General features: G+C 37.4%; 1 protein-coding gene across 1 annotated transcript in view; it reads left to right on the top strand.

Annotated features, from left to right (window-relative positions):
* The window catches only part of LOC133990191 (cadherin-12-like), a 110,591-nt gene that overhangs the window by 63,789 nt on the left and 19,242 nt on the right, over nt 1–27,560 (top strand). Inside the window, exons 7-11 of the mRNA XM_062428400.1 lie at nt 3,226–3,479; nt 4,567–4,703; nt 14,408–14,529; nt 15,338–15,452; nt 22,941–23,192. Coding sequence (XP_062284384.1) covers nt 3,226–3,479; nt 4,567–4,703; nt 14,408–14,529; nt 15,338–15,452; nt 22,941–23,192 — 880 coding nt within the window. The remainder of the gene's footprint in view (nt 1–3,225; nt 3,480–4,566; nt 4,704–14,407; nt 14,530–15,337; nt 15,453–22,940; nt 23,193–27,560) is intronic.

Raw genomic sequence — 27,560 nt, 5'->3', positions numbered from 1 at the left:
AAGAGATCAAATACAATCAAACTTTAATGATATAGCAGCATTCATACAGGTTAATGTATTTCATAGTGCTTCACAGTTGATTGACAAGCTGATAATAAGACAAGTGACAACATAAAGAAAAGGAATGAAAACAAAGAATAAATCACAAAGAAAGAAAAAAAGGGCAACAAACCCTCTCAAGAGAAAATAAGAATCATAAAAATGTTGAAAAATTTAAATAAAAGTAAATAAATGAGAAAATAAAAAACAGATAAGAAAAAAAGGTTAAATAAAAATAAACTTTGAATTAAAAAGACCTAGGTTAAAATAGATTAAAAACAAACTAAAATAAAAACAGACAAAACTAATTACAGAACCCATCATTAAATTACAGTAATAGCAAACCATTTTTTTCTCATCAAAAGCACCAATCAAATGTCCCTCTATCATAGACTTCACCGCTACTCTCTCCACATCTTCACTGGAGAGGAGGAAACCTAATGCTGGTGTCTGTATCCTGCAGAAACACACTTAGTTTTTTTCAGTGTATTTTCCAGATAGCAGAGCTTTGAAAACCAGCCTGTGTCCTCAAACAAGGTGGCATGGGGTGACTGTGCTCTGACATAAAAAAAGGTGCACACTTCAGATCCTAATTCTAACAGTCTGTTCAGTATTCTCCCTGCAGAGAGTCTGTGCACACAAGTTTTCAGGCAGTGAAACATTTGTGCATTAAGTGGCTCCAACTTAATGAAGTTTATTAGTTTGAGCTTAACTTCAGAACATCATGTTACACAGGACTGATGTACTTGGACACCAGTGTTTCCCTGTGTATGATACAGTGAGTCCTCTTCACTTCAAGGTTTTCATTTTCAATCAGCTGCGTCTTTCCAGAGACTGCTGCAGGATTTCCTGTTCAGACTGTTTTCACATCTGTTGGAGTTTTAGCAAGTTTTCCCACAACGTGATCAATAATGTACGATGGCGTATTAGGGCCGTATATGTAAAAAAAAAAAAAAAAAAAAAAACTGACTTGGAGGAAGGGGGTTATATTTTGCGAAAAAATCTCAGAATTTCGCAATTTACAAGAAAAAAACTCAGATATTCTGACATTATAAAGTCACATATCTGCAAACAAAAGTCAATATGAGTTTTTTTTACCTTGAGGATTTAATGATTTGACCACAAAACCCCTTTTAACTGGCCGTAGATGTAGCTAGCGATAGCCTTGCATCTGTCCGTTGTAGCTCCTGGTGAACAAAAGCTATCACCTCATCCAGATTTGTGTGTTTTTTTTTCTCCGAAACAGGCCCAGTTTCTTGCAGTGTGTTTCAAAGTCTGGATGTTGAGGATGATATGGTGATTCTGGGCTAAGATAACAAGTATCTCCTTATTGTTAAACCCAACTGAAAAGTACAGTTTGATCAGTTCTTCCACGGCAGGCATAATGCACGACAAGCCACGTCTCTCTAGTGTTGCAAAGTGAGACTATGTAAGTTTTTTTTTTTCTCATAAATCTACGACTTTAATCTCAATTTTTTTTTTCTTGAAATATTACCCCCCTTCTCCAGGTCAGTTTTTTCCCCCCACATATTTGCCCCTTATACGCTGTCATAACAATGTCTGTTCCCATCATATCCATACTGTGACAAACTTGAGAAAGACCGTTTTAAATGTATCTTCTGCTTGTTTGTCCCACATCACATTGTTCAATACAACGATGGCTGGAAGTAATAAGTCTTCAGATATGGTGAATGGTTTTTTGGCTTTAGTTACAAGCAAAGACAATGCATAAGAAGCCTCAAATGTGTCGTGAATAGTGTAGAACAACACAGAGCCAGAACTAATGATCCAACAAAGACTGAACCACAATCCAAGACTTTAATACTAACTGAGCTAATGAAGGAAACAGGTGAAAAGACACCACTAGTCCAGGCTGGGAGTGATTGGCTGGGAAAGACACTGGGAGCAGGGCAGGGCTGACAAGGAAGATGCAGAGCAGGTGTGAAGGGAGAGTGTGGAGGGAAACGCAGAACAGAGACAGACACACTCACAGCACAGAGAAGAAAAAAAAAACACCAGGAAGACAAAAGAGAACAGACCAGCTAATAAAAGACAACTAAAGCAATAATTCAGTTCCAAGAAGTCCAACTCAAAATACTCAGGAGTCTCTGGAGTGCTTCAGCTGATGTTGTGTGAGACTTTTTGCATCTTTTATTGAGATGATCTGATGTCAGAAAGTTTTCTCTCAAAAAAAACCCCAAAAACAAAAAAAGAACTGGTGACTCATCGACATGACGTTGATGTTTTGTGCTGAGATGTTGGAGCTGTTGTGGCTTCATAGAACCTTTGATATAATAATAAGCCCAATGTCTTAGGAGGGTTTCAGCTCATTGAGGTAAACCCTAACTGTTACGTTCTAACCACTAATACATTTTATTGTTTTTTGTCTGTCATGATTGGGTTGTTTGCTTTGGTATACTGTTGCATTGAAAATAGTAATATTATATATTAAATGTGGTTTATCAAACTTACATATACATTTTAATTGAACTTATTATAGATGAATTATTTTAGGTATTACCCCAGAAAAACCCTAACCCTAACCCTGCAGTACTTCAACGTAGCCCATTCGAGAACCACTGACCAAGCGTCAATCACACGCTGACATGTTTTAGGGTTTTTGGATGGATTTTTTGGGGGATTTTTTGTATTTATTTATTTTATTTTATTTTATTTCATTAGTTTATCAGAGACAGGGACAGTGGGTATTAAACATTTCTGTAGATATGCCAGAATTAGCCCAAAGGCTAGTTTCCATCTGTTGAACCTGGTAGGGATGGGAATCGAGAACTGGTTCCAGTTTAGAACCGGTTCCAAATAGTCTGATCCATTAGGATGTATGCCTCGGAGCTTATCAGTTCCTCTCATTGATGCCCAGGTGTGTGGTGTTGACAGAATGGAAAATGCGTTCTATTCTCATATAACATAATTCAGTTCACTTTTATCTGCTTTATCTACTTATCTACCAGTTATGTTTCAAATATTCATCAGCATGCAAGCTCACTGATAAACAGAATTGATAATGGTATTGATATCAATAAAGTCTTATCAATTCCATCTCTAGTCTCTAGCCAGGTGTGAGATGGCAGCCCTACAGGTCTGAGCATCTGAGCATATGTCACTGTATGTGTTCTTTGATTTCGTTCCTCCACGTCACAGAACTTCTTCATCCTTGTGTGTCTGCAGACGCTCGACTACGAAACCAAAAAGTCATACATCTTCAAGGTGGAAGCATCCAATGCGCAGCTGGATCCCCGTTTCCTGCACCTGGGGCCCTTTAAGGACTCTGCTACGGTCAAGGTGAGCGTCCTGGATGTGGACGAGCCTCCCGTCTTCACCAGACCCTCCTACTCTATGGACGTATATGAAGACACCCCTCCTGGAACCATCATCGGCTCTGTGACGGCTCACGACCTGGACGCCAGCAGCAGCGCCGTCAGGTAAAAAACCAAAGAAGCACCAAACATCTAAGCACTGTCAAAGTACACTAATAACATCTGTGATTTTTAGCTTTGATAATTCAATACTTACTCCTGGATTGGACTCTGCTCATACAGGCACGGATCTAACTTGTGCTGCTGTGAAACATCTTTGTAAGTGGACAGATGTGACTGTCCTGTTAATAATTCAACAACATGTATGCGTTAGATATAAAAAGAATAGTCCCAGAGCTCTGCTGTGATTGGTTGTAACTTAAACACGCTCCAGTATCTGAGCTGAAAATCAGCCGGTGTATACGTCTCTAAACCTTCACTCTCAACCTGATTGAAAGCTCATTCTAGACATTGGACAGATCATGTGACAACAGTCTCACCACTCTGTCCAATTAGTAGCTGACTTGAGCTTTTGATTAAGAATTTCTACAGTTCCACTACAACTTGACATTTTGTGAGGAAGATGGTGTGATACAACCTCAGGTCCTCTGGCAGGAGTCTGTTATCTGTTCCAAAGGTCAACATTAAAACCTGGTGAGACAGTGGAACATTTTCAAAGTAAACTCAAAACCTACCTGTTGAGCCTGGTATTTTTATTCTATTTGTTTTGATGTTTTAAAATTGTTTTATTTTATTACTATCGATGTTATTCATCTGTTTCTTATGTCTTTTAATCTCTTTTTTAACTTATTTTTTTAGTCTAGCTTTTTTTCAACTTCACCTCTTTTCACTTCATTTTACTTATGTTTTGTCTTTTTAATCTATTTTAATCTCGGTTTTTACGAAAATAAAATAATATTATGTTCTTTGTTTGTGTTCCTTCATCGCTTTTCTTTCTTTCCTTCATGTTGTTCTCAATCTACACTTATTCTGCCTTATTATCAGCTTGTCACTACATTAACATGTATGAAATGAGATGATAAAAAACTGACACAAATTATACTTTAAACTTTTTAATGGCTCCTTTTGTGACAAACGTTTTCTTTGCCGTGCTGCACAGATCAAGTGATGAAGTCATTTTTCATACGCGGATCCTTTGATGATACTGCTGTCACTTGTCCTCATCTCTCTCGTGTGCTCTGTTTGTCTGCAGGTATTCGTTAGAATGGCAGACAGAGGCTGACAGCTGTTTTGACATCGACACCGTTGAGGGAACCATCTCCACTAATGAATACCTGGACAGAGAGGCGGCTGTTCAGCACAATATCACTCTGGTGGCAACTAAAGTCAGTAAGTATTCCACAGTGAGAACAATCCTGTGTTCACAACGAAGCATACGCAGCTCAGAAAGTAAGGATCCTCTGATTGACCTGTCACAACTATGTGGAGTATTATTCATAGTGAGGAATCTGATGTGTTAATGTCTTCTGTGACTCAAGTGACAACATCTAAATATCTCAGTTTGGGCATGTGTTAAAAACTGAGGAGGTGGAGTTAGACAGACGAGGACAGTTCTATTTATTAAGCTTTATTTATTCAGAAATGTATGAAAGAAATCTCTGCACCCCTGAGGCAGCTGTGTGGGAGGAAAGTTCAACCTGTAAATGAAAAAAATTGGAAAGAAACTCCCACACAGCCTCACTCATTGCTGTATGTTTATTGATTTGCAACATTTCCATCTATCTGACCTTCATCAGGCATATAATGCTTCCATATATACACAGGAGATGTCTCAATCATCCAATGGGAGGACTGAAGAGATTAATCTGACTGATTGATCAGTACCTTGGGCTAATGCAGAAGTGTGTGTGTCACCTGTCAGATAATAATATATAAAAACAGAGATAAGTGTTAACTTCCATGTAAGTCCAGTGGGTTAAGAGCAATACTAATATGCCTACAGTTTACATTTAAATAACCACAGGTTAAGAATGTACAATCATAAACATAATTAGTACAATTAAGGGCATGAATGCAAACTCATCAATAAATCAATACAACAATATCATATAATTAATCAATCAAACGTTATTTATATAGCAGCTTTCATACAGGTTAGTGTAGTTCAAAATGCTTTAAAGTTAGTTGATTGAAAAGCTGATAATAAAACAGAACAAGTGACAACATAAAGAAAAAAGGAATAAAATCAAAGAACAAATTAAAAGAGAAAAATTGAGACCAATGCACACAAGAGAAAAAGATTGGTAAAAATGTTTTGAAAATTTCAATAAAATAAGTAAAAAATGTAATAAAAAAGTAAGTAAAATAAGAGAGAAATAGTTTATTAAAAGTTAAAAGTAAAAAAAACTAGGTTAAAATAGAATAAAAAGACAAAAGAAAAGTCAAATAAAACATAACAGTGCTGAGGACCATTAGACTAGAGTTATACATCACCTATACATTATTACACTGACTTCATAAGGGGTGAAAAAAGACCTTGCAGAACAAAAACAAAAAACAAAAAAAAGAGATATAAAAAAGAAACATATTTTTGTTGATACTCAGCTCCATAAAGCACCAGCTAGGGTCGGTTATTCATCATTATTATTTGTACTTTTGTGAAAACATCCCAATAAGAATAAAGCAATGTTACATTGAGTGGCAGATCATCTTTCAGTCCTTTTTGGGAGACAAAATCTATAACATGAATATCTTTTTAACAACAAGTTGTTATCTCCACCTCTAGGTGGCGCTGAAACTTGTTTAATACCACCGAAATGGAAGGAGGCCACGTCATGGTCCATTTCATTAAAATAGAATCGGAAGATTGGCGATTCAATTCCCGGCTCCTCTAGTCCACATGTTGATGTGTGTTTGGGCAAGATACTTAACCCCACGTTGCTCCTGATGCCAACAGTGTGTGAATGTTAGTCTCCTGTCATCAGTGTATGAATGTGTGAATGGGTGAATGAGACATGTAGTGTAAAAGAGCTTTTAAGTGGTCAAAAAGTACAATCCATTTACAATCATCTGTTTCCGGTCAGTGGATCGTACTTTTACGTTCGCTTGTTCTTCGTCCTAATTTTCTAGTAGTTTTATATCACCATAGGCAGCATATCATGTTCACAACATGAGTAGAAGTGGAGGTGATGACACTGACTGTGAATAGGAGAAGGTGATTAAAAATGTGTCATCTTTACAGTGATATGACACTGAGCTCATTTCTCACATCTATAGTTCCTGTTTTGAAAAGAAGCATAAAGAGTTCGTTGGCTGTCCTCGGTTTTCTTATATTAAACATTTGCATAACTAGAGAAATCTCTTAAATGTTGCCCCCATTTATTAACAAATAAGTCAATCATGAAAAATGTGAGATAGTTCAGGGTGTGATTTTAATATGCACCACTGTCTCATAAATACTGATCTCACATCATGACTGTGAGGACAGTAGGTGGTCATACATGTAACAGAAAATAGTTTCTCTTTCTTCTCACTCTTACCTAACAGGTCATGGTGAAATTTCTCTAAAGCTCAGTTATATGCTTGTTCTACCCAATCTCTGGGATATCCCCATGGGAGAATTTTTTATTTCATGCCAACTGCTTTTTCTACATAAATATTGTGTGGTCTGACATAATATCCTCAGTCTGTAAAATTGGCTTTAGGGAAAACTGAGTAGAATGTGCGCTAGTAACAACAACTGTGAATTTCTATCAGTGTCTTTACAGTACAGTGGAGTAGACAGTGTCCTGTCATTTATCAAAAACCCACATGTGGATGTATTTTAGAAGTTTCCATTTAAAGTAAATAACGAGAAAAAAGAAGTGATGTCCTACTACTGTTGTTTCCTTATGTAATCGTCAGAAGTTGGCCGAGCTGGTTCAGTGGTTCTCAGACATTTTTTAACCAAGTACCACCTGACCAGTGCAAAATGTTTTGTGTGGGTGTGGCTCAGAAGGTAGAATGAGTCCTCCACAAATTTAAATATTGCAGGTTCAATTACCGGCTCCTGCAGTCCACATGTTATGTGTGTGAATGTGACATGTAGTGTTAAAGAGCTTTGAGTGGTCAAAAAGACCAGAAAAGTGCTGTATAAGTAAGGGCTGGGTATCGTTTAAAACATTTGGATAACAGTACCAATCCAAGTACCCTTAAAGTGATACCAATACCAATTGAGCACTTCATTCAATGCCCATCATTATGTAATAACAGAAGCATTAAATCGCGACTTCAGTGGGCCAATCACATGTTGCATTAAATCGAAGAACGCTTGCGTTGATTGGCTTTGAACGAGTCCATACAAATACTTCAATGCTACATTTCAAATGTGTAGAACCCATCACTAAATTCTAACTGACCAATTTTTCTCATCATGCAATAACACTAAGGGTTCAGAGCAGCATTATATTTGCATTCAACAGCATCTTTTTGATAAGTTACACGTGTGCTTCACTGAGGATCTTCATCACTCTCAGTGGCAGTGAGGCTCCTGCAGTGATCACACTCTGTTTCTTTGCTTTGTTTTGATCCGAGTGGTTGCAGAAAAGAAGACCTCACAATGCTGTGGATCTAAAGGGTAATATCTGCTCCGAAGATCAAGGTGTTCCTTCATCACACACACACACACACACACACACACACACACACACACACACTGTGAGAGTGGATGTGTCAAACTTCATCTGTAGACCAACAGTATGATGACAAATCTCAGAGTTTTCCCTGATGACTGATAGGAAGTCTGTTTGCTTCGGACAAAAAAATGGCTTTCTCACCCAAATCCAGCTGTAGACATTTCTCCTCCATGTCAGGAAAGTAAACAATAAAAGCACCATTAAGCAAACCAGTCTGTGTTCTCAAACAAGGTGGCATGGGGACACTGTGCTCTGACAGGAAGGTGCACACGTCAGATCCTAATTCGAACAGGGTGTTCAGTATTCTCCCTCGAGAGCGAGAGAGAGAGAGTTGGTGCACTTCTGTGTGTAGTAGCATTCGTGTGTGTTCAGCTCCCAAGTTGTTCATTAAGTGGCTTCAACTTAATTAAATGTATTACTTTGACACTGTCATTCATAACATCATGCAACACAGGACTGGTGTACTTGGATACTCTTGGTTTTAAAAAGCTTTTTTATTTTTATTTTTTAGATTCACCCTGCAGTACTCCAACATACCACTAGGGGTACATGTTTCCCCATTTGAGAACCACTGGGCTAACCAAAGGGAATCTGTGGATTCTCTGCTTTTAATTTAGGCAGTTTGTTTTGCAGTTTATGCATTAATTGTGCTATATTAATGAAGTTTATTATTTTTTATTATTAAAGATACAGGATGTAAAACAGCCTTTGTCAGTCAGAGGCTGAACGGAAGGGCTGCATAAAGAGTTAAATAAGGAGTTTGTTGAACTGCAAATCATGTACTCCGGTAGAGCCCCATATTAAAAATATATAAATGTGCAGTGTATGTCCCTTTTAATTTAGACAAAAAACTTTCTTTAACCTAAAAAATTATTGAATCCACCTAACTCATACATTTACAAACCTTTGCACCTGTCAAATTAGTCAAAATTCTTTGTCCACATGATGGTAATGGTGCATAATTGTAAAATCTGTGCCTTCACAACATATAGTCTGCTTACCTCCCAATATGTTATGAGCTAAAATCTGAAATCTTGCAATCACATGCCTGAGCCCTCCTGCCACATACCTTTGACTGTACATGGTTAATTAGATAGTTACTGTGGTTTCTTCTCCTTATTTGTGAAATTATAACTTTTAATCCAGTAATTTGGTATTAATGTCTCAGTCTGAGAATTTGTTGTTTCTATCAACATTCACAGAGCTGCAGCTCCTTGTTGAATTAAAGAGGATTTGTAACTCGGAGCCACTTAAGTCATCTCACTTAAATATCATCAACATTTAACTCCGGTTTGGAAACATGAAATGACCACACCAGTGCGTTTGTAAGGTTTAGTTCTTCAACTCACGTCAAGGGCTGCAGGGTCGGCAGTTCGATCCCGGGCAACAAATCATACTTTCCTTTCCAAAATTCGAGATAGAATTTCACAAATGTGTTTTTCTTACCATTACAGGTTTCCACAGGGTGCATCAATCAATTTCTCACACTCTTGAAACTTGCTTGAGTAATGCTATCCATCACAGTGAGAATCAAGTCTGCATTACATTATAAGTGGTGTGTGGATTACATAACTAAAAACTCTGCAACTGGGTTGACACCAATGGCTATTAGGCAAAACACATCCAAATCTATTTAATTAAAATTCAGCACAGCAGCATTGTTTGTAAAACATGTTTGAATAACATGTTTACAGATGTAAATGTTCAAAATATTGCACATTTGGATGTGGTATGGCTGTGGTCTGCAACCCTGCTCCTGGAGAGCTACTGCCCTGCATGTTTAAGGTATCTCCCCATTCTAACACACCTGGATCTAATTATTAATCATGCAGCCGCAGCTTGTCAAAGGCTTGATAATGAGTTCATTATTAGAATCAGGTGTGTTATAGTGGGGATATACCAAAAACTTGCAGGGCAGTAGCTCTCCAGGAGCAGGGTTGCAGACCACTGTGGGATGGACTATAATCAGATATCAACCAGGTCTACTTCATGATTTTACATCATGAAGTAAAACATCTATCAAACAAGTTCAAAGGTCACCTACTGGTATTTCCGTACTGACCTGGACTCCGGTTTGTTTTCCCCTCTGTGTGAGATTTGTTTGATTTGATCCGATCACGGTCGTACTTGGGCGCCGACCGAAACAACCGTCCCAAACAAACTCTGGAGTGGTGCATTTGTGGCTGGAGCATGATTCAACATCGATCTGATGTGTGGTCAAATTGATGTTGTCATTGTACTCTCTGATTGTAGCCTGTAGCCCTGTGTGCCCCACACAGACTGGTGATGTGCACAGGTGAAATCAACAGTTGCCAGAAGCTAGCTTGAGAATAATTGAGGTCCAACCTGGCGTACCGCAAGAATGTACATTGCATTTTTGATATGTGGGACTTTTTTCGTGTGTTTACATTCTTGCTTCAAACACACATCTAACCAATAAGCTGATGAGTGATTGCTCTCACCTGGCATGTAGTGATGCCTTTTGATTGGCTTGAATTTTTCTCTATATGAAAACTCTTGTAGAAAAGTAAATAATCACAAATGTTGTCAGTATCAATGTATATCATTAAAGCAATAAGCTGTGCCTTTTTGCTCAAACCAAGGATGAAATGTATCAAGTTTACAACTCATCCACTGACTTGAACCCAAACTATAGATCTGAAATCACCCCAGATGGCTAAAAGTCTGCAGTCTTAAATTTGAGCCCTTGTGGATAAACAAATATGGAAAATATAATTTGCACTATTTAGATTGTTTGTCATCATACAGAGCAATGTACAACTAAATTAGCAGTGTCAGCAAGGTAGTACATACAAAAAGTGTAAAGTGCATATTATATAGTTAAGTGCATGAGTGTGTTCCAGTTCATTCTTTCTCAGTCCAGTCTATTATTGGTAAAGTGACAGTGCATGACAGTTTCTCTTCTGAGTTATTATGTACTCTATGACATACTTGTAAGGGGCCACTGCATAGTGGCACGGTACTGTTTCCTTCATGGCAGAGGGTTGAACAGTTCATTACAAGGGTGGGTGGGGTTGCTGTAGAAGTTGTTAAGGTTGTAAAGGCGTTGTTGGCCTTTCTTAATCAGGGAGGATTGATGGTCCATGATATAGATCACAGGTGGAAATCAGCTCTAAAGCTAAGGTTGACTTGATGTTCACAGCAGTGGATTGGACCAGTGGTGCTCTGGAGTGGTTCATTCACCAATGGTGGTAATATTAGTAAATGTGGTGAATACACAGCTTAACAATTTGTGTACTGAACAACAGATATGTAATGCATACAAACATGTCCCTGCATATAGTTAAAAACAGACAAACCATTGCCATTACTTCTGAATCCTGTCACTGCTCCCCTCTCTCAGCCAGTCCTCTGCATGTTTGGCTGGAGTGCAGCTGCAGCTGTAGTTACTGTGGTGGAAACTAAATTTAGCACATTTGAGCAAGCAGCTTAACTCATGCAGACTGTCTGTGCACCATATGATTTCCTCCCCGTAAGCTTCTTGAGGAGGCAAAGGGCTGCCGAGTCACAAATCCGCCAAGTCTCCTCATTAGATAGAGCAACAATATAAATCCTCTCACTCTGTCACAGTCATCTATAGAGTGAAAAACAAGATTTGGCCTGTTAAATGGTGGGATGATCCAAAATGATTGGGAAAGATTATCTGACAGGTGCCTGAGATGAGGTGAAAGACAAGACACACAGTGGGGGATCATATGGATGTTTAATAAGTGTTTGACTCCATCTAGTGGTCAAAGATGGTGTTACAACAAGACAGAACACAGCAGAATCACTTTATTATGACATGTAAGATTAGAAACTTTTCTTTTTTGTTTATTTTTAAGAAAGTAAAAGCCTTTGACACATATTTCTATAAGAAGTGAATAAGCTGCTTATTTAATAGGTGGGTCTGAAAGTCCCTTAAATAATATATTTTCAATCATTTCTTTACGCTTTCTTAGTCTCTGAGTTTATACATTTTGTGTTTTTATTTGTCTAATCATAAATTTGAAGTTCATATTTGACAATTGCAGCTGTTACCAGAAAATCTACACGAATACTAAAGTCCATGTTCTCTTATTCCCCAGTTTGCACACCCAGAGTTTTCACATTTCACACGTTCAGGAGCCTTAACTCTTAAATCTCACCTTAAATCCAAGTTGAAGGCATGTACATGAGAGCAGGATGTGTAACGTTGAAACTAGTTTGGAGCCAATCATTGTCCAATATTCAACTAACACAAGTGTGATGTGGAAACTGCAGTGCACATTTACAGTGAAGAAGGAGACATCTTGTAAAATGTGCAATATTTACATATTCATATAGCTTCTTGATTTTGATTATTAATTATTATGATTATTAATTATTATTAATTTTTGATAACTGAACTTTTTGTAGTGTGGAAATACAATTCAAGACACAGAGAATTATTCAAACCAGAGTATTTTATAGATCTTAAAACATGTCTGGAGGGGATTCTTAATTATTCATAGTTGTTTTCTTTATGTATGCAGTTAACTGCTCAGTGAGCAAACTTCTCTACTGATGATGCTTTTTAAAAGTCTGGAAAAGCTAGTAAGTGAAGATATTTTCTGTCAAAATAATTATATTTTCAGAAAATGTAATAACATTAAAGTTGTTATGGAGAATTTATTGGTCAATGGTTGATCAACCTCAGCAGTGGAGAAAGTGACCAGGAGTCCAGGATGTCTTACACTGAAAATAGTTATTGATGCTTGGCCGAGGAGAATCAAAGTGTCCCATGCTTGACCTTAAATATGGAACATTTGACAGAAGTCCAATAGTTATGGATCCATTCATACAGTATGTTGTTGATCATGATGAAAATTCCTCCAAAACCAACAACCCCCCCCAAAAAAGAAGAACATAACCTCAGTGTCTTCAATAATAATAATAATAATAATGAACTTTAAATGCAGCACAAACTAAAAAGCACAGAATGTTGGTGTTTATGTTAATAAATCCTATGATTCATATTATTTACGAAAATAAAACTGTCAGGTGAACACTTCAGGAAAAAGTAGTGATTAAAAACATATGTCTTAAGATTAGGTTTAAAAAGGTCAGATTGAATTATTGCTTGTTGATGTAAATGTATAGAAACATTGTTGACCCATCAGGCAGCAAAATGAATGAGTAGGTTAGAGGTAATATTTATCACATCTGTTAGAAATAACAAACAGTTTCAGTGAAGGAAACAAAATGATATAAAGGAAATCAGTCCAGTAGCTGTTCACAGGATGTTCTCTCTCTTTTTTTTCTCTTTTTTTTTCTTCTGGTTGACCTTTCATCCTTGTTCTGCTATTGCCAGACATTCTGATATCTTCAGCTCTTTGTGTGCTGGAAGAACAGCAGCAGCTGTAAAGTTTTTTTTAGTTAGTTTTTTGTTTTTTTTGTTTTATTTTTTCCCTCAAATGCTCCGCACTGAAACTTCTGAAGCTGTGGGTCGCAGTTTGTATAATGTCTTCAACTAAAGACAAATATCTTGATGTATTTCTCTGGTTCATGCAGTTTATAAAGCGGTCAATACAGAAATAATAACGACAACGACGATAATGATAATGATAATAATAATAATAATAATAATAATAATAATAATAATAATAATAATAAAAAATACCTAAATAAACGTTTAATTTATTTCATGGGAATGATGTGTAACAGCTTCATGTATTGTCCCTAATGAGTCTTGATCGACTAAAATGTATATTAATTAAAATCACATTTTATCGTCATTTTATTATTCTAGTTTTAAGCAAAACAAATAAGCACAAATTATAATGATGCTATTTTTTTTTAAGGTAAACCTTATTGATGCCCCTAAGGGGAAATTCAAATTTGACACAACAGTAGCCTTGTAATAAGTGATAAAAAAATACAATAAACAATCTCTAAATGCTATACATAATACACAATCTCTATTCTTTTGTATTTTAGTTTTTACAAAAAGCGAGCAACCGTATACTCCCTGAAAACCTTGTCCAGCTGACCACCCTGTGTTTGATGTAGAGGTGAACAGCAGGTGAGTCAGTATATGGTGACATCTCTGATGGCTGATGATCCACACCCAGCTGTGAAACTCACTTCAAACTTTCAGCCAGAGAAGGGAATTCAACACTGCTCTCCAGCCTGCTGTTAAGTTTCTCTTCACAGCTACAGCGACTTATGATGTCCACAGTTACCATGGTTACGGCCACAGTCACCTCCGATGCCTATGGCTACCATGCTTAGATCAAACTTTGTTTTCAGAGGCTTTCACGCGACGTAATTCCCAGCGTGTCCACTGCAGCTGTCATCTGTGCTGCTGTCACACTGACAGCCTGTCAGAGTGTTGAAGAAACACATCAGGCTGTGTCACTGTGTGTATAATCATTCATGTCTTCATGTTGACCCTTACAGACAACCCTCTGCTGTCCACCAAAGTGTCCGTGACCGTCAACGTGCTGGATGTGAACGAGTTCCCTCCTGAGCTGGCGGCTCCGTCAGACATGTTCGTCTGTGAGAACTCCAGAGTTGGACAGGTACACTGAGCTGTGTCTGCTTCACTTTCACATCTGCTGCTCTGTACAGAGAAAGAAACAGACACTAAACCATGTGGAACATATAGTCACACCTTATTATTAATAGGCTTACCATGTGTGAATTATTCATTATATCATTATTCAGATAAAGACAAGACAAGGAAGTGCTGCTTATAAGTGAATCATATAACTGTTCTGCTAGTTATCAACTCATTTTAGTTCATATAGAGTGGAACAGGGTAAAGTTGTATTCATATCATATCTGTCAGAGTTTTTAACTGCTACCTCAAAATGTTTAAGTGATCATTTTCTTCTTAGTGTAAAATCATTGTCTGTGAGAACATTAAACGTGCTGTTTTATGATCAGATAACAGAGTCAACCAGTTTTTATTTAGTGATGATTAAATAACTTTGAGCCTTTCAACAAGAGCATGAATTTAGACAGTTGCATCATACATCAGTCTCTAAATCAGTGGTCTCCAACCCTGATCCTAGAGAGCTACCGCCCTGCATGTTTTAGGTATCTCCCCACTCTAACACACCTGATTCTAATTATTAACTTACTATCAATCCTATTACAAGCTTCAGCTGCTTGATAACGAATTAATAATTACAATCAATCTTGTCAGAGGTGAAGGGAGCTCATGGAGCAACAGAGACTTAAACTATTTACTCTCACTGCCAGCAGGGGGAGACACAAATCCAAACAGCAGGTTTTATATTGTTTCTAATGAATATATCTGTCTCTTCTGTATCTATTCAATGATTTAAAGCACTAAGCAGGTTCTCTGTTTGCTCCCTGATCCAGGTGATCCAGACAGTCAGCGCTGTGGACAAAGACCTTCCTCCTGTTGGCCAGAGGTTCTTCTTCAAGTCTCCCAAAGAGCTCCGCAACAGAAACTTCACTGTTCGAGATTTTGGAAGTAAGAAAAGAGGGAAGGGGGATGTTACAGATTTTTTTTTTTTTTATATTTACTTCATCATTATCTCATCACAGCATGTGTCAGCTGCTGAGCCTTGGTGTGTGCTGTAAAGATGTATCATGCCTCACTAAGTTAGATCAGTGGGTTAACAGGGTTAACTTTGGGATCACCATGGTAACAAGTAGTGCCCAGGCTCACAGGTCCTGGTGGTTGACACAGTTGTGCATCTCCTCTCTCCTCTGGCTGGAATGTTGCAGTCAGTGTGAGTCTACCACAGTATCTGCCTGCCTCCATTCTGCATCACACTGCTCATTATTAATAGTCATTTTAACTGGGATTGCTATTGTTAGTGTTGGATCATAATAAATAGTGTTTTTGTAGTCTTTTTGACCACTCAGTGCCCACAATAATAGTTATTATTATTATTATTATTATTATTTATTTGGCAGGGACCGTACACATCAACAAGTTTCAACAGTTTCCAAGCTAATAATAATAGTAATAATAATTATAGTCAATATAACAATAATTATTATCAGAGTCAATACAATTGTTTTTCAAAGTGAAAGCATTGATGTTACCTGCGCTCAGCTGAATTGATGATGATGATGATCAGGGGTGAAAGGTTAGGATGATTCTAGGGGACCTAAAATGTAATGTTCCAGTTCTATGATCATTATTAACAATGTACACATTAACCTAACACTTTCTTTTTCTTGTTTTTGGCATAAAAAAAACAACCCAAAAAAACCAAAACATATATCCAGAGCCTCTGTATTGTCCAAATACCCCCCTCTATTTACATGAAATGGTTCAGTCCTGTCTCCTATTTTCACAGCTGGATGTCAGTAGATATTGTACAGTTAGTATTGGACTATAAGAGAGAAGTGAGTCTTCACAGGTAGAGGTGTGGTCACAGCAATGGTTGGTGTTACCTATCAGTGATGATGGGGCCCAATGTGATATCTTTTCATGGGGTGGCACCCCTGATAATGATGACGATGATAACGGTGATGATGATGATGATGATGATGGACTCTTGACGTCAATTTAGAATGCAAAGTTCAAACTTTGCATACTTAGAGAAAAGCTGTTACCTACATATTAACATGATCACTGTGTTCATGTTAGCATTTAGCTTAAATCAACCTCTTATAGTCTTATAACAAACAGATAATTAAAGAGTAAATAATAGCTTTCTGCTGACTGTAATTGTGTTTTTTTAATCTAAAACACAAATAATAAAGTGAGCTTTTTGCATTGATTTAGACTTGAGCGACTTAGAACTCATTACTGATGGCAAGAAAGGCAAATGAAAGTCACCCTATCACAAAGTAGAATGACCTACTGTACTACCAGCAGAGCCTTTAAACACACCTCATTACCTAACATCACTCTAACATTCAGTTAGGTAGAATCAAACTATTCTCATTTTCAAATAATTAGCTGAGTCAGCACCTTGTCAGTTCTGATTCTCACCACGATGCTAGAGAATATATAAAGAGTTTTAAAGACGGAGAAACCTCTTCTCTCTCTCTATATATAATACAGTCATTCAGTGCAAATGCTAGAAGTTGTGTATGCTCTGTTTTAACACTAAACATTATTTTCTCCTGACTGTCACCATGTTAAAGTTACCATTTAAACATAATCATCAACTCTTCTAATATCTGCAGTGTTTCTGGTGATGCTGCTTAAAAAGAAACACATGAGGAAAATGAACAGGAGTCACATTTGAACACCAACATTTTAGAGATTGTTTCACTCTACCTAATGGTATAGTAAGGATGTACAGTATGTTGTTCCTATGTGCCATAGAAAACACTGAGTGACATGTTCCTTCATCCCTAAAGAGAGGGGTGACATAGTTTGTTCAGAAGAGCACCAAAGAGTACTAATGGTGATAAAATATTAACCAGGAGAGAGCTTCAGTATACAGAAACATATAGAGAATCATCAGCCTGGTGTGGTTTGAGTGTGGCCAACTAAAACAATTAAAATACATTGTTTTAGTTAATAATTCTAATTAGGGCTGGGCAATATATTGATATTATATCAATATCGTGATATGAGACTAGATATCGTCTTAGATTTTGGATATCGTAATATCGCGATATGTCATCAGAGTCGTCTTTTCCTGGTTTTAAAGCTGCGTTACAGTAAAATATATAATTTTCTGAACTTACTTGACTGTTCTAGCTGTTCTGTTTTGTACCCCTTTCCCACTTTGTCATTATATCCACATTACTGATGATTATTTATCAAACATTTCATAGTGTAAATATTTAGTGAAAGCACCAACAGCCATCTCTATGATATTGTGGCAATATCGATATCGAACTATTTGGTCTAAAATATCGTGATATTTGATTTTGTCCATATCGCCCAGTCCTAACTCTAATAATAATAATACTAATCATCATCATCATCCTCCCCATAATCCTCATCATTATAATCCTTATCCTCCTCATCCTCATCCTCCTTATCCTCATCCTCCCTTTCTTAATACTATGGGCGCACTGTCAAAATAAGGTATGTGATAATAAGCATGAGCATCAGAATGATGACGACTCTCCAGCTTCCTCCTCATATTCATTATATTAGTTCACACAATGAAGCTCAAGCTTTGTGGATCCTGTCACACAATGCATCCATTTAGATCATACCTACACACAGATACATCATTAACTAGATCTTCTTGCTCAAACCAAAAGAAAACACCCACACCCGTTCCCCTCCCTGCTGAATAAAGACTGAGGATAATAAAGACCCCCCCCCCCCCCCACACACACACACACACACACACACACACCCCTCTGCAACACCTCACCAAATAGCAGCGTTATATTTTAATATGTTTGTACCTATACAGTCAGCATCATGTCTGATAGAGACAGACACACAGGCCTGCAGCCACCAAGGGGAACTGGAGCGTGTGTGTGTGTGTGTGTGTGTGTGTGTGTGTGTGTGTGTGTGTGTGTGTGTGTGTGTGTGTGTGTGTGTGTGTGTGTGTGTGTATGTAACAGGAACAAGGTGCCTTAATGGTCTCTACCTTGTCAGGCTACATCTCCATCCAGCTGGGTGAGAATGGATCTTTTCTGACACACACACACACACACACACACACACACACACACACACACACACACACACACACACACACACACACACACACACACACACACACACCCACACATAACATGCTGAAAAAACTGTCTAAATCTGGCATCATATGGGCTCTCGTGTGTGTGTGTGTGTGTGTGTGTGTGTCTGTTACTATGTCTATGTGTGTGTGACAGAAAAGAAGATCTTTGATATCACAGACTTAAACACACTGACCAGTTTCTAACACACTGCTTCATCGTTGATATTTTGGATGAACAGCATTTATTAAACTTTTATTATCTTGTTTTTTAGAGTGAATATTTAAATTCCTCCATAAACAATAAAAAACCCAATATTTACAGTCTCCACACACACTAGCAGCTCTGCTAATTAGCACAAAATAATTGGAATGACAAAGGAATGCCATTAGTTTTGCAGGTAATTGGCCATAAAGCATAGTACTGGACAAACAGATGATGTCATTAAATGAAGAGTCAGATTAATCACCGAAGTTTGTACGATTCATCTCGAGGGGAACATGAATGTCAGTTCAACTAGACATTTTCGCTAAAAATGTCAACCTCATGTCGGTGCTAGAGGAAAAGTCAAGAGATCACTGAAGTCAATAAGATTCACGCCGCGGGCAACACAAATGTCAAAAATGTTATGGCGACACTTCCAATAGTTCACCCTCATATCTGTTTGAGATACTTCAATCTGGAGGAAACTGCTGGACTGAATAAACAAACCTACCATGATTAAAGGTCATTTAAGTATTGTTCACATCTGTCTGGATACTTTGTGTATTTAAATGTATAGTCACATGGGAAGGGAGCAGATAAGGATCATGAAGCAGTTCCTCACATGCTCACATATTGCTTCCATGCTCCATTAGCTTACCTGCATCTTCTGCACATATAGGAAACTCATATACAAGTGAACACATGTGTAAAAGCAAGTATATATATAAATATAAATATAGCCTCAAACAGGATAAATGTTCATGTGAGGTTAACCCTTACCCTCAAAGTTCATAAGGTCTGTTTTGACCCGGTCTAAGAATCCCCTCATAAAAAGTGTCTCTACCAAATGTTGATCCACAGAACAGCCTCAATGGACACAAATGTGTAGCACCTATACAAAAGTTGAACAATTCAAAATATTTTCATTCTTGTGCATTTTGGGCCACTTTAGGAAAAGTCATCAAATTTCACAGTAAAAGACATTTGGGGTGTTTTTACAGCTGTCAAATGTTAAATATTTGACCTGAACAGTGTGTAAGGGTTAAACAGATGTTAATGTTCCACCATGACATCATTAGTTTATGAGTGCGTATCTTATGTAAATAACCTGCTTAATGCACTAAACTCAGTATGTGTGGGTCCACTGGGACAGCACTGAGTCAATATGAAACAGGCAGCAGTTTGACATTGAAATAGAATAGTGGAAAGCAAGTGAGTGGGGGATGAACTGACCTTCAGCTCTGACTACCTACGTCTAACCTTCATGACGACTCGAAAAAGTATTTTCAGCTCTTTTTTTTTTTTCTTTGGAGTGTGCGACATTTCATCTTCTCACTTGGATGTTTCACCAGTTTTACCTCACAGATTATTTTCCCTTTTGTAGTGTATAACTGTTAAAGCCTGCAGCATTTTATAACTACTATCTGTGGTTGTATGAAAAGGGGCACAGTGTTAGACAGTGATGCACACCGATATGCTGAATGGTGGATCTGTTGCAGGTCTATTTCAGTCATTTTACCACTAACATAATCTATATTACAATTACATCAAAATCTTACATTGACGTAGAATTTTGGGAAAAAAAGTGTGATATAATTTGTGGTGGTGTTTTTTTGTTTTTTTTTAATTTGCATTAAAACACTGTAGGAAATACATTCAATTGGAATATTTCTCAAAATATTATCATTCATTCTCAGTGATCACATTTTCTTTCAAACTTCCTGCTTAGACTACATGTGTCCCATGTTTCTCTTAAGGCCTTTAAACACTGGGAGCATTTTTTTGTGTAATTACTTAACACGTCAATACATTTTTCCAGCTGTTGTTTTTGTCACAAGTACTTGCACGCAGAATGCTAATATTTATATGGTGAAAAAGCTATGTCATTTGTTTTCACAAAATATGTCATTTATTTATCATGCCCCCGGTGGGTGAAGGCCTTTATTCTCAACATTCTTCATAAAAAGACAAAAACAAACAAGTGCTCTATTAAAAAATATTGTGTATGTACATTATTATTATTATTTCTCTCCAGACCTCCATCATTCATCACCATCCAAAAACTATTAAAAACACATCAAAGAGTCACACGACATGTTCTATCATTGCCATGAAGACACACTGGAGTTTATTTTGACTTTTATTCCCCACACACACACCGTCCTGCTGCCAGAAACACTCACTAGATCAGGGGTCACCAAACCTTTTGAAACTGAAAGCTACTTCAGGGGTACTGAGTAATGCAAAGGGCTACCAGTTTGATAACACACTTCTGAAATAACAAAGTTGCACAGTTTATCTTTAATTTTATATTATTATTAATGATGTTCTACGTGAAGACACCGATCACGTTAATGATTCATCACAATAATTATTCAGGATGATTCAACAAGGTAGGAAACATACATTTCAACATGCAATATTTTATTTCTATTAACCTTTGCAATTGTTACTAAGAGTTTTCTGTCAAATCATGAACTCTGTACCATGTTTGTACAAATTATCAATGATGTAAGATTTAACAAAAATCAACTCCTTTTAAAATAAATCTTATCACATTTGTACTAATCACTACATTTGCAGCCATTAAAAAAAACAAAAAAACATGTCTGTTACACTTAGGAACACATCTGTCACAGTTTTTCAATATTTTAATTTAACTTTGCCATGGCACTGACATGTTGCCACCAACAACATCTGGAATTTGTTTCTTTGTCTGTTAATGGGAAGCCTGGCATTGTTTGTTCTTAATGAAGTTCAGTTAGTTAACACGGTAGCTTTTGTTTCATGTAGTGAAGTGTCTCTCCACGTTGAGCCGCTTTGCAGTCGCCACAGTCGCACCGCAAATGAGATATACACAGTTTGCTTTCACGTTAGTAAAAAAGAACTATTCCTACCATTCACTGTGAAAATAATAACTTTTCTTCCTTTTTTCTGCCATGTTTTTGTGGGTAGAAACCGCATTCATCTCCTCATCGTCACAGCACTCGCGAACTCATCTCAGCAAAGCTCAGTTGTGGTTTGTCATTCGCACTAGACTGACCTCTGAACCATACTACGTCAGAGTTCATGTATATTAATATTTTTACATTTTTTATGATAATTCTTTTTAAACATTTCTATATATTAGTTTTTAAATGTTCATCACTGTAAATGTAATTCAAAAATAATAGCAACACAATTAAATAAAATTATAGACTGAGCTCGTTGGTGATTAGTGCTATTTTTAGAACTGGCCTGCGGGCGACCCCTGCACTAGAGCAACACACATGAATTCATCAGCCACTGAAAATAGTCCCCAACTAATGCACTACTTCTTCCTGTTTAACCTTTGTGTCGTCCTCCTGGGTCAAATTGACCCTGTCTGTTTTGACTGTTCCTTCTTTCCTCCCTTCCTTCCTTCAGTCTGTCCTTCCTCCCTCCTTCTCTCTTTCTTTCCCCCTTCCTTATTTCCTTCATCCCCCTTTCTTTCTTTCTTCCTTCCTTCCTTCCTTTCTTCCTCCCTCCCTCCCTCCCTCCCTCCTTCTCTCTTTCTTTCCCCCCTCCTACCTTCCTTCCTTCCTTCTTTCCTCTGTCCTTCCTTCCTTCCTTCCTTTCCTTCCTCCCTTCCTTCTTTCCTTTCCTCCCTTCCTTCCTCCCTCCTTCCTTCTCCTTTCCTTCCTTCCATCCTTTCCTTCCTTCTTCTTTCCTCTTTTCCTTCCTTCCTTCCATCCTTTCCTTCCTTCTTCTTCCTTCCTTTCCTTCCTTCCTTCCTCCCTCCTTCCCTTCCTTCTTCCTTCTTCCTCCCTTCCTTCCTTGACTCTAGGACAACAGGAGGGTTAAGTAACGTTTGCTCAAAGCTACAACTTTACTGTAAAGTTACTGAAGTTCTTTTTTTTGAATGAAACTTTATCTTTGTGAGGGATTTATGCCTCCACCAATGGGCTTGGTACAAAGCCATAGGCAGTGTGATGGGGATGGACTAACACACATTGACACATCTTAGCATTTAAATAGAATTTGTTAACAGTAAGAATAATGGAGAATAATGCCAGCCGTATCCTTCAGTTTCTTGTAATTGCACTTGTATTTGTATGTATTTTTGTAGAAAGGAACATAGTACATTGTCACTGATGTCATACCATCTTCTGTTGGTTTCTAGACAACACTGCCGGCATAGTGACACGGCGCTCTGGCTTCCAGCGGCGGCTGCAGGAATTCTACGTTCTTCCCGTGGTAGTTGAAGACAGTGGTTATCCCGCTCAGAGCAGCACGGCCACCCTCACCATCCGAGTGTGTTCCTGCGAGGCGGGAGGCTCTCTACTCACCTGCTCTGCCGAGGCCATCTTCCTGCCCGTTGGTCTCAGCACTGGAGCTCTGATGGCTATTCTGATCTGTGTGGCTCTGCTGATAGGTACGTCTTCTATATACGACATAATTGCAACCAAAACACTCTCACAGCCAGCCCAGTGTCTCATACATTCGGCAGTTTTGCACATTTTGACAAGCATTATATTGAGTTCTACAGTATTGATGAGTATAGATAGAATCATCCCCTGGTTATTGAGACCCAGTGAAATGCTTAAAAAACCCAAATGTATGCTAACTAAAGTAATATGTTCACCCTTTTAACCCTAAAATTCCATTCGCAGTCAAATTTGACCCATTATGAAATTTGAAAACACCCACAGTGACTTTCATAAAGCCTGACATTTTATGACCTTCCCTAAAGTGACCCAGAATGTACACAAATAGAAATATATCTGACAGAGTTTCCCAGAGCCCAAAGTGGCATCATCACATCTTATTTTGTCCGACCAACAATTTAAAACTCAAAGATGCTCAGTTTTAAATGAAACCAAACAACAACACAAAACAAAAAAGCCTAATTAATTATCAAATTGTTAAAAAAATGTCTTCCGATTCTTGACTTCATCATTTCAGCACTCTAGCTCTGCTTCTACCTGGCTTTTGGCCTTCAAAGGCACATCTGAATAACAAGCTCTGACCTAAATCACTAGTCCTGTTTCCATTAAGGAAGTTTCAGATAAAATATAGGAACTTTACAGGAACTCGGTTGCTCAGCCGTTGTGTCTCCATTACAGAGTAGGACCTTGATAGGATCCACCAGACTCTGGAGGTGACCTAATCATTCTGCAACAGTTTCCATTTTTGACCATGAGATCACCGAGGTGACACACCACTCCAAGTTGCAGCTTTGTGCTTTTTTAACACAGTGTACTCTCAGTCATGTCAAAATGTATTTATTCCTTTCATTTTAGCTTGTTTGAAAGTGTAAACGGAAAACCTGGCAACAATTGTTGTGTACTTTTGCAGTGAACCTCATTTTGACTTAGTGAAGTCTACAGTTTATAGGGAGCCTACATGGAGAAGAAAAGCACCACATTTCTACTTACAGTAAGCTGTGTGGAGATAGATAGATAGATAGATAGATAGATAGATAGATAGATAGATAGATAGATAGATAGATAGATAGATAGATAGATAGATAGATAGATAGATAGATAGATAGATAGATAGATAGATAGATAGATAGATAGATAGTTGGATGGATGGATGGATGGATGGATGGATGGATGGATGGATGGATGGATGGATAGATAGATAGATAGATAGATAGATAGATAGATAGATAGATAGATAGATAGATAGATAGATAGATAGATAGATAGATAGATAGATAGATAGATAGATAGATAGATAGATAGATAGATAGATAGATAGATAGATAATAGATGAAAACTTTATTGATCCCCTTGGGGAAATTTAGGGTTCATCAGCTTAATACACAAAGACATCAAAGAACAACATACTAAAACATTAAATACTAAATACTAAATACTAAAATAAGAACAACAAGGTCTGAGGATGAGGCTGTATGATAAAGTGCAGAAATAAAATAAAATAAAAGTACAAATTAAAACAAACCTAAAAATATACAATATAATGCAATATACAATTTAAAGTGAATTTAGTGAATATACCTTTTGGAGGTAGGCATTGTAGATCAATCAAGCCACAGTGGCCAATTCTGAAGTATCTGACACCAAACATTAAACTTCCACCATGTTTTATGTTACCAATAATACGAGTGTGTAATGTGAATGGGGAAACTTGCATTGGCAAAGCTAAAAAGAACCAACCATCAGTGCTGCTCTACAGTGCTTTCTTGTCTCTTATAGTTCATATTTTTGGGTTGTCTCTCTGGGCTCTCATCTGCCTTGTTTCCAGCAGCAGCAGTCAGGCGAAAAAAACCTCTGATAAACCCTCAATACACAACCTGCCCAGCACCACACACACACACACACACACACGCACACACACACACACACACACACACACACACACACACACACACACACACACACACACACACACACACACACACAGAGAGAGAGAGCTGTAGACTAGCTGGTGAACATGGAGGAGCATTTAGCAGCTGAATACACAGATTTTTGGTTAAGTGGAGACCAAACCAGAGCTACAAGGAAAGTAAATATAGACTTACATTGTGTGCTAACATGTTAGCCATAATAATGTTACAAAAGTGAAGAAGAGATGTTGTTGGTCCACCAAGTTATTTAGAATTGGCCAAAAATGCATTATTTCAAACATAAATTCAAATATAATGACTTCATTTAAAAATGTGTTATATAGGCAATATATTAAAAACCATAAATTCTGGTTAAAAAAAAAAGAAAATGTATATGTGGCTCCTACAGCAACATAGTGTCTGTTCTAACTTTCCTTGTTCTCTTCTGAGAAAAAATCTGACAAATGTATATTTGTGTATTCCTTTTTTAAATCTGGGTTCATAATGGTCCCCTCATTTATTTATGCATGAATTCATTATCTGTGTATGTAAATGGGCAGGAACACACATCCTGTCCTGCACCTTAACTTTGAAAGAGCCGCCAAACAAACGTTGAGCAGGGAAGAGTGCAGCTCCATGGCTGATTAAGCTGCTCAGCTGCAGCACATTAAACACCATGTACACAAACATGTAAACATCACCTGATCCTGGTAAGATGCTGATTTGGTCATCACTCTTCAATATCACTGCTTAACAACACGCTGTCATGCTCGTGACAGCTGTGTATTTACTGTCTGTCTCGTTTCCTGCCGTGTAACAGCAGCACTCTGGCAGCGTGCCGCCTCCTCTCAATCCAACACAGACACTGATTGTTTCTCTACAAAATGAGCTGCAGAAAAGGTGATTATAGTTGGACTTGAATATTTAATAAGTCCAGTTAATTTTCTTTCATTTGGCCATCGGATTTTTGCATTGTAGAGCTGTAAAATCACCCAATACACATTTCTTTTAGCAAGACTTTTCCTAGTGTGTCCCACAGCATATGAAAATGGAAATAATATAATATATGCATATAATAATGCATCAAATTTTTGTCCAGCTGATACACATTTTTTATATGCAAATATAAATATATATACAAGTTTGACCTGTCAGCATTCAAACATGTTGTATTCATCATATATTTAAAAAAAATGTTCTCCTGGACATTTTTTTTTCTCCATAAGATGAATCAAACATTTATTAATGACTGATGGAGAATCCATGAATGTTAATTAGTGTAGAGACTAATTTTGAGTCAGTATATGAAGGGTTAAAGCTAGAGGTGTAACGATATACTCAGCCCACGAGACGAGACACGATATTGGGTTCAAGAGATCGAGACGAGATTTTAACTATATTTTTAAGAAAACTTCAATGAGGAAATACATGACTGTTCTTTTATTTAAAATTCACAAAATGGAAATTAATCATCTTGTAATGAATCACTTTTTTCTACTTTCTAAATATATAATTATCATATGCAGTATGCAGCACTGTCAAAGGTTTCTCCATATAGATATTTTATAGATGGATCATTTTGGTATTTATGGAAATAACAACCATAAATACAAAAGTTAAATATAATCACAAATACTAAAAAGTAAATTGTAAAGAGTAGAAACAATTTCTAATATATAAATATAAATAATCAAATTATCACAAATTATAACATATTGCTAATAAAAAAACACAGAAATAAAAGTAGAACAACATATAAATAGTGTTATAATTTGTTAGTGTGACTCATTTGACTTTTTGCATCATTAGGCTTCCATAGATGCGCTACATTCCTCCGCTCCTCCTACTTCAGGCTTTCAGTGTAGAGACCTGAGGTTAACCTGCTCCTCTCCTCATCTCCTACTGCTGACTGAGATCTTCTCAGCAGGTAGAAGCTGCAACAAGGTTAATGATCCACACGTGACATTATAAAAAGAAGACATGACGTGCGAATGAGCGATAGAAAACCGATCGTCTTTTTTTTTTTTTTGGTGCGTCCCTTAATTATAGCTTCGCGAGACAAAATTCACTTCGACTAGAAATATCGCCGCGTTTCGTCATGTTAAAGCTACATTTTTAGAATTCCACCTCACAGTCAGTACTATATAAAGTATACTGTAATTGTATTGCAATGTAAATGAGTTTGTGATTTCTAATTCCAAAAAAATAGGACATCATTATCAGGGTCCACTGCCTTTTAAAAAAGTCTTTCTTGGTATGTCCACGAGTGAAAGTTACTTGTTGACCCAGAAGAACCCCCCCACCCAAATTATACTTTCAATTGTGTTCAAATTTGCATCCTTGTTTTTGGTTGAGACCTTCATTTGGAAAAGGTTTCTGGCCTGCAGCTGATGATGATGAGAAGAGGCACTCTGTCACTGAGTGAGTGTTTGTAATGTGACACCAGAG

This window comes from Scomber scombrus, chromosome 11 (assembly GCF_963691925.1).
Source record: "Scomber scombrus chromosome 11, fScoSco1.1, whole genome shotgun sequence".
Lineage (NCBI taxonomy): Eukaryota > Metazoa > Chordata > Actinopteri > Scombriformes > Scombridae > Scomber > Scomber scombrus.
This window is presented reverse-complemented; position numbering and strand designations above follow the sequence as displayed.